The 8,420-nt window shown below is 35.3% G+C and overlaps 1 protein-coding gene across 1 annotated transcript; it reads right to left on the reverse strand.

Annotated features, from left to right (window-relative positions):
* Positions 1-7,401: 7,401 nt before the first annotated feature.
* Positions 7,402-8,181, reverse strand: LOC140177455 (uncharacterized). Its single transcript, XM_072210564.1, has one exon. The coding sequence runs from the start codon at positions 8,179-8,181 to the stop codon at positions 7,402-7,404; it is 780 nt and encodes a 259-aa protein (XP_072066665.1).
* Between the last annotated feature and the right edge of the window lie 239 nt (positions 8,182-8,420).

Here is an 8,420-nt window from a genome sequence, read left to right on the forward strand (position 1 = left end):
GCAGAATTTAAAAGTCAAACAACATTTTTCTTCAGTTGAACACCCTTAATCAAATGGTTTAGCAGAAGCTGCCAACAAGGTCCTCCTCTAAGCCCTACGGAAAAAACTCGACGACGCTAAGGGCTTATGGGCCGAGCTTATTCCGGAGATCTTATGGGGATACAATACCTCGGTACACTCAACAACTAAGGAAACACCATTTCGTTTGGTATATGGTTCAGATGCAATGATTCCAGTTGAAATATCACAAAACTCCCTAAGGACGCAACATGAAGCCCAGGACGATGCCCGCCGGGCCGACCTTGACATGGTTGAAGAAATTCGAACCATAGCAGAAACTCGGCAAAAAGCTTTGCAGCAACGCATTGCACAACGTCATAACAAAATCGTCAGACCAAGATCATTTAATCAGGGCGATTTGGTGTTGAGAAAAACTGAAGCAGCACGCAAACAACTTTCCCATGGCAAGCTCGCCGCAACATGGGACGGACCTTACAGAATAAATAAAGTAATCGGCAAAGGCGCGTATCATCTAGAAGAATTGGACGGAACGATACTACCTAACACTTGGAATGTTAGTTCATTGAAGAAATATTTCAGTTAACAAAGAGCAGAATGCTAGTACTCTTTTTCCTACCCTGAGATTTTTCCCATACATGGGTTTTGCTCGGGAAGGTTTTAACGAGGCTAGCTTACCTATCTTGATTGTAAAGGTACTGCGCTAAATAAAATTTGTTGGATATATTGTTGCATAACTTTACTGCACATACTTTGTACCAACTATTTCTTAATACAATCCTACAAGGTTATTAACCGAACTTAAAGTCGCATTGATACCTCATGCGCAAACTAAAAAGCTGATAAAATCCTAATCAGCACAGTGCATGCATCAGACCCTAACAAAAGGGCACACGAAAATTAGGATTAACCACATCCTAATTTAACAAACATATCAATTATAAAACAAACAGTACAAAAGTCCTCGGACAAACTCAAACCATTCAAAATAAACAGTTTTTTCTCAAAGACAAGAAAAACAGTTCAAAATACAACCACATACTTTAATCAGCTAAATTATCATCGCCCTCTTCTGCTCCTTCTTCATCATCAACTAATTCACCATTCCGAACTATCTTGCTCGGATCCAAAGCAGTAAAATCATCTCCAGGAAAAAGGAACTTAGCCTGGATTACAGCACGTTCAAAACCTTCTGCAAAAGCATCAAGGATATCCACTTGCCGGTTCGATTCCATCTGTTTCATTCTCACTATCACCTCCACCATTTTCTCACTCATGGTACTTAATTCACCTTCCTTTTTCCCTAATGACTCAATCACCCTCTCATGCTCTTCTTTTTCAAGCTTTAATTTCTCCTTCACAGCGGATAACTCTTTCTTAAGCTCGGTAAGCATAACATCTTTTGCTTCCAGTTGACCCTTTAACTCGGTGCTCTCAGACACACTTGCAGCATCTTCCTATGCCTTTTCTCCTGACTCCGACCAATGCTGGCTAAACGAAAGCCCAACACCTATACAACCATTATCAAAATTTCAGATAATCTTCGAAAATAGAATAACACAAAAGGCCAACTTTCAAAGATATTAAAGTATATACCCAACCTGCATAAATTGATCTATACCAAGATCTCCGACTTCATCAATACGACTAACATCAGAAGCAGACTGCACAACCTCGTCTACCAAGACATTAAAAGGAAAACTCTTGTCCCACAGTGACGAACCATCACCCTCCTGCTCAAAAGAATGGATCTTTTCTTGCTTAACGGTAAAACTCGTCAATTCATCAAGCCCAATCGCTTTCTCTCCTTCTTCCAGGTTTATTACCTCAGATTTTCTCTTCTTGAACACGATACCTTTCTTCTTAGGAATCGGTTGATTCACCTTAACCTCGCCTTCCACTCTCTCTAGATTAGAGGAAGACCCTTCAAAGTTTTTCATCTTAAAACGAGCTCTCATGCTCGATGCAAAAACCCCAGGATACCTCCCACCTAAAAAACAGAAAGAAAAAACAAAACCTTAGCAAATAAGAATTAGAATTTCAAACAGACTAGATACTCAATAAGCCCTCACCTAAATATTCGACTACAGCTGACCTATTTTCCTCCCAAGGTAACAAGTTTGACACTGATATCAAACCACCCCGATCCACCATTTCCATCAAAAAGTTTATAATACATTCGTTTCGAGGCGATATAAGCTCAGGACCCAGAATATGGTTAGGATGACAACACCAATACAGGGGAAACTTCTCACCAAGATTCTCGTCTAAATAAAACGGGAATTCCTCTTCTACCGATCTCACTTTGAAAAACATTTCTTTAAAATCCTTGAAAGAGGATTTGTACAATTTAAATATAGAAAATCCAGGTGTACTATTTAGATTCACCCAGAGGCCTTTCTAAACGCCTTTTGCTTGAAAAAGTGAGAAAAACAACTCTACATCAGGCTCAATCCCTAAGAATTCCATCAAAACCGCAAAACACTTCATGAAAGCCCATCCATTAGGATGAACCTGAGACGGCGCACAGTTCATTTGCTTTAATACGTTACATTCGAACTTTGTAAAAGGCAGTTTCACAAACAACTCCTCAAGGACACAGCTATACATGAAAAAATTTTTAAAATCTTTTTTTCGATGATAAACCCGATCCATACGGTTACATGAGATCAACTCGATGTGAAAACCAGGCCTTGTTATCCTTTCCAAATTAATTCCTTTAACACTTTCTTCATCAAAAAACAGAGAGGCCCTAATTTTCACATCTTCATTCACCCAGCCATAGGATCCGTCGTCTTCTACCTTAGGCAAACCCTTTACTTTCTTATCACTCATTTCTTCTCTCTCAGACGAAAGAAAAACAACAGAAGCAAGAAGAATAGGAAGGTAACATTACTAACCTCTTTGGCTCATTGTTTAAACCCCTTGCAAAAACAAATGAACCAGAGCAGTTGGATCATCACACAAACGTAACTCAAAAATACTTTTTAGCCACTGATTTAAGAAAACGTTTCCAATTCCAAGCTAAAATCCTAACCCTTCATTAAAACCCACTTTTAACGGCCTAAGAATAACTTTGGAACTTGCACTTTCATTGAAAAGACACACTGCATCATTAAAGTAACTTTTCCCATACTGCATTAAATACGCCCCGTTTGATTCGACAGTTTGACCTGGGGGCTCCTTACGCCGAGCTATAACTCGGTCGACTCAAAATTCAAAAGCTCAACCTGCCTTATCTAAACCCAAGCTAAGCTTGGGGGCTGTGATACGGCCGTTATACATCGGTTACGAGTTATAACTCGGCTAATACCTTTGTAACTGACATATCAATAATGCCGAATTTATGGCAATGAATGACCTTCTGATCGGTTATATCAGAAACGGCAAAGTAAAGAATATTACCGTTATAACACCTCGGTTATAAAGGCAATCGACAGAGAATGGTAAAGGTAGATCATTCTGAACTAAAGAGACTTCTTCATAAAATTCCTCAAAACTGACTTGAGCGTCGGAGTACTTTTTGCAGGTACTTCCCCCTTTTTTATTCTCGGTTAACTTGCTGAACGGTGGAGTGGTGCTATTTGAAGATAAGCTCGGCCTCCTCTTACTCGGGGACGACCTATAATTCGGCTACAACAAGGCAAGAACAATATGTATAAATATAATAATATGAAATTTGTTAAAATGATAAAATACTTTATATTATAATTAAAAAAATTAGTGTGCATTACCTAATTCCTCTCCCGTTCCCTTTATATATACAAATACCGTAACTTTTACCCCTATAAATGAAAAACAAAAAGTATTTTAATGATTGTAGTACCAAACTTGTATTATTAAGCTCCTAACTCCTAAACTTTTAGTAACTTTCTAAAAGTTTTTAGGGATTAGATATTTTCATACTTTTTATTAGTACCAAATAATTATAATACATAGAGTGTAAATGAGCTCGAAATATATACCCTTTATAAATTTTAATAGGATATAGCTGGGCCCAGTTCAGAAGCCATTTACTGACAGGCTAAGCTTGTGAAGCTAGCCGGCTAGAATGAAACTGCAGTAAGCCAGTAGCCACTAAGGCTGTAAGGCACTGCCAATGTGGGACCCAATTGGCTGAGAAGTGAATGTAGCGGCTCGCTGTCCGGCGTGGGCTACCCAACATCATTAGAATTGCAAGTTGGGCTCAGTTTTGTGGGAGCCCACTCATCTTGGTGGGCCCTTAGTGTGGTCCGTCTTCTCCTACTTGTTTGGAAATTAGGTTATTTATCCTCCTCCTTCCACCTTCCACACACCTTGCTCTGTTTTTTTTTTTTTAATCTTTTTTGTTTTTCAACAACACGTGCAAAATATTGTCGGAGTTGGGCACGGGCAGCTCCTAATAATTATAATTACAAGCTTATTGCTCACAACCTAATTGTTAAGGTAAGTGTTTTCCATTTTTCCTCCTTTAATAACCAAATTATTGTGCGTTTTCTTTGTGGCAAGAAAATACTAGTAAGTTGTAGGACAATATAAATATGTGAAATTTAAAGTACTAGACATGCAATGATACTTGCGATTTGTACAAGAGGCTTCAATTTTGTGGGGAAAAGTAGGTTGGGCTATATAACGGGGTATTTTACGAAGTATGGATCGGATATTATTTGCAGCTACATTATTCTATATAATATAATATGTGAATCTCGCTACATGTATGTTCTTTGAACATATTTTTATAATTCACCATTGATATTTATTTTTATGTTTTCTTGATTAATCCACTAGTTATTTATCGAATTTTTTTTATTTAAATTAAATAAATATAACATTTACGAAAATGAATAAGCGGTGAAATAATTGTGAAAATGTATTCTGGAACATATCTCGAATGCTGAGAGGGTAATCACACCATGAACGTATTTTGGATGTTGTGATAGGGTCACGAGGAGTCACATTATGAATGCATCCGTTATATATACATATGCTGATGTAATTCACCGTGACCCAATCACAGTACGAAGTCACAGCATTCAAGATACACCCATAATGTGGTTATTCTGTTAACATTTGAGATATGTTCCAAAATACATTTTTGCAATTACCTCATTATTTATTCATTTTCGTAAATACTATATTTATTTAATTTAAATATAAAAAAAAACCTTGTTTATTACTGTGTCGAGTTATAAAAAAAACCTTAATTTTTTAATAAAAATATGACATTTCAAATACTATAAATAAAATTAAAATTTAATCTGAATAATAGGGTTTAAAATAATAATTTGTCTACATCTGCAATATATTTAATTTAATTTAAAGTGGAATGTCAATAAATTCTATATTATATACATTTAATTATAAATTGCTACATTAATAAAAATAATTAATTTTTTTTATAAATATCCTATAAATGGTCATTAGAAAATGATGCGATAGAATAATTTTGTAAAATTATTTAAACTTGTATAAAAAATAAAGACAAATACTAATACATTTTAAAAAAAAATAAAAATATAATATTTTTTAAATTCTAAAGTGTAAATTTTAAATCTTTAAAATCTAAATTCTAAATAAATAATGTTATATGTCCAAGTGTTTTTGTTAATTAAGTCCAACTAAGTTGGTTTAACATCAACAAAAATTAATTATAGATAACATTATTTTAAATTTTATTATTTAACTTGGTTGGATTTGGTTTATAAAAAGACTTAAATGTGTAGCACTACTCATTTTAAACTCTATATCTTAAATTTTAAATTTTAAATTCATTGTAAATCTTAAATTTGAGTAATTAATATAAAAATAATGAATAAAAAGTTAAAATTTATTTAATTAATAAAAAAAAATAATTTTTATTTAATAAAAACATTTAAAAATGAACTAAATTAAATAAAATTGTTAAAAAATCATCAGAATTAATTATTTTTTTGTCATTATTTAACTATTAACTTAATTTATTTAGTCTAATAATTTAATAATATAATTTTAAATATTAATAATTAATTAATAACAAAAAATAATATAATCTAATAATTTTGTAGCACTTATCAAACTAAATTATATATAAAAATTGAATGGAGATAAATAATGCGAAAAGGTTGAAAGATGAGTTGACCTTAGAAAGTGGGATTGATAAATGATGAATGATGAATGGTGAGTGATGTGGCAATGAAAGCAATGGGGATGCGGCTTCTATAATACAAAAAGGGCCCCACAGCTGATATCCCCATATCTCATTCCCATCATGGATGTTCTTCTCTTACTCCATTCCCGGACAACCCATTCTCTTTCTATTGCTCTTCCTTCTCCTATACACCTTTTATTCCTTCCCAAAAGACATTCTTGCCCTTGAATATTTGAGATTTTCATAAATAGGGATATAGGGCCTAAAAATATCTGAGCAAAAGAGTATATATAATGTAACACCTACGATGAGTATGGAATAATGTTCTAGCTGTAGTATTGTGAGTATCAATACAGGTATGGCATGTGTGTTGTCAAAATGTGGTATGTAATCATTTTTTATACAGAAAACTAATGAATGGATGAATAGACATTCTATCCACTTTTACTTTATTCTCCATTCAAAATTAGCCACCGCTGAATTAAGCAAGTACTCAAGAAAATTTAAATAAGAATTTCAGATGACGCCAATTTATTCAAACATGTACCGTTTTCTAGCTTGGTCGGTATTATAATTAGGAAATTCTAGCAGTCAAAACTTTTAACTTAAAATTAGATAATCAATTAATGTCGAAAATATTGGTCACTTCACATTTTTCTTGTAATTATTGATTTTTTAATTTGAATCTAATGTGAAGAGAGAGACATCTCATTCATGTATGAGATATTGGTAAATCCGATTCGATCGGCTAAAAACTCACCATAATTACACTACTAACACTAGGTAATCGAGTTGAAGATTAGATTATAGGATAATTAATTAGTTGGATAGTTAGTTAAAGAAGTGTACATATATAAATAGAAAATTGGCAAATAGAGTATAGTTATTAGGCTGTAATTCCAACTAGTCATGGTTGCACAATTTTTTTTTTCTATTCTTTTTATTGTAGATTCTGTAACTGTTAGAGCACAATGTAATTTTACAATTATCAATTAAGTCTGTGAACATGAACATCAACAGAATTGAAATAAAATGAGAATACAATTTTACAATTATCAATTAAGTCTGTGAACATGAACATCAACAGAATTGAAATAAAATGAGAATAGAATTGATTAACCAAAAACAATAACAGAAATTTATTCTCTCTTCTTTGAGTCAGGGGTGACTCCACTCACTAACTATCTAGATTGTTCCTATCTTTCTCTCTCCTTTTCTTTTCCTTAAATTCCTATCAGATCCTAATAACTTTGTCTATTATTACCATGCTCTCTCATTCATTTACCCATTACATAATTCCTAGTCCAATATGGCATCTTTCGTTCTCTTTTGCTAACAATTGGGTCGGTGTCACTACTCTCTTCTTCCCTTGTTAGATTTAGCTGCTGAGATGGGCTTAGAATAGTGACTGTATCAACTATTCCCTCTCCAACAATGACCTTGTCCTCAAGGTCAAGATCAGAAAACATCCTCTGCAACTCCTCTTTATTCACCCAAGTGGTTTCATCCCTCGATGTCCCCTCCCAATCTAATAATACTTGTTCAACTGGTTGTCCCTCCTTGATCACCGTGCGGCATGCAATGATCGCAGATGAGAGAGGCTGAAAAGCGGCGGGTGCACCTGCCAGGACGGGTACCTCTGCTGGCGGCTCTCCATGGAACTTCTTCAACATAGAAACATGGAAGACAGGGTGAATGGTGCTGCTAGCAGGGAGCTCTAATCGGTACGCCAACTTTCCCACACGCTGCTGCACTTGATACGGGCCAAAAAACTGTCTCCCCAGCTTTGGATGCTCCTTGTGGAAGAGGGATATCTGCCGATAGGGCTTCAGTTTCAACAAAACCCACTCTCCTTCTCGGAATTCTTGATCGCGGTGATACTTATCTGCCTGTTTCTTCATGCGGCTTCGAGCCTGGTGTAAATAGAAGCCCAATTCATCATTGAGAATTTCATGGGTCCTCAAGAAGGAGTCAACTTCCACCACAGGAGAAGTGCTAGGAATGTAACCAGGGAGCAGGTTCATAGGAAAGCCGTGGAGTGTCTCATGTGGGGTCATCTGAATGTGGCAGAGTGGAACGATCCATTGTAGCAAAACTCAGCTCAAGGCAAAAAGGACGTCCATAACTGTGGCCGAGAATGGGTAAATGCTCGAAGGTACTGTTCCAGGGAACGATTTGTCACTTCTGTTTGACCGTCGCTCTGTGGATGGTAGGCAGTGCTATAGTGCAAGCGTGTTTCGCTATGCTCGAACAGGTTACGCCAAAATTTACTGAGAAAAATAGGATCCCTGTCTGA

Source organism: Arachis hypogaea, chromosome 13 (genome assembly GCF_003086295.3).
Source record: "Arachis hypogaea cultivar Tifrunner chromosome 13, arahy.Tifrunner.gnm2.J5K5, whole genome shotgun sequence".
NCBI classification, from domain to species: Eukaryota; Viridiplantae; Streptophyta; class Magnoliopsida; order Fabales; family Fabaceae; genus Arachis; species Arachis hypogaea.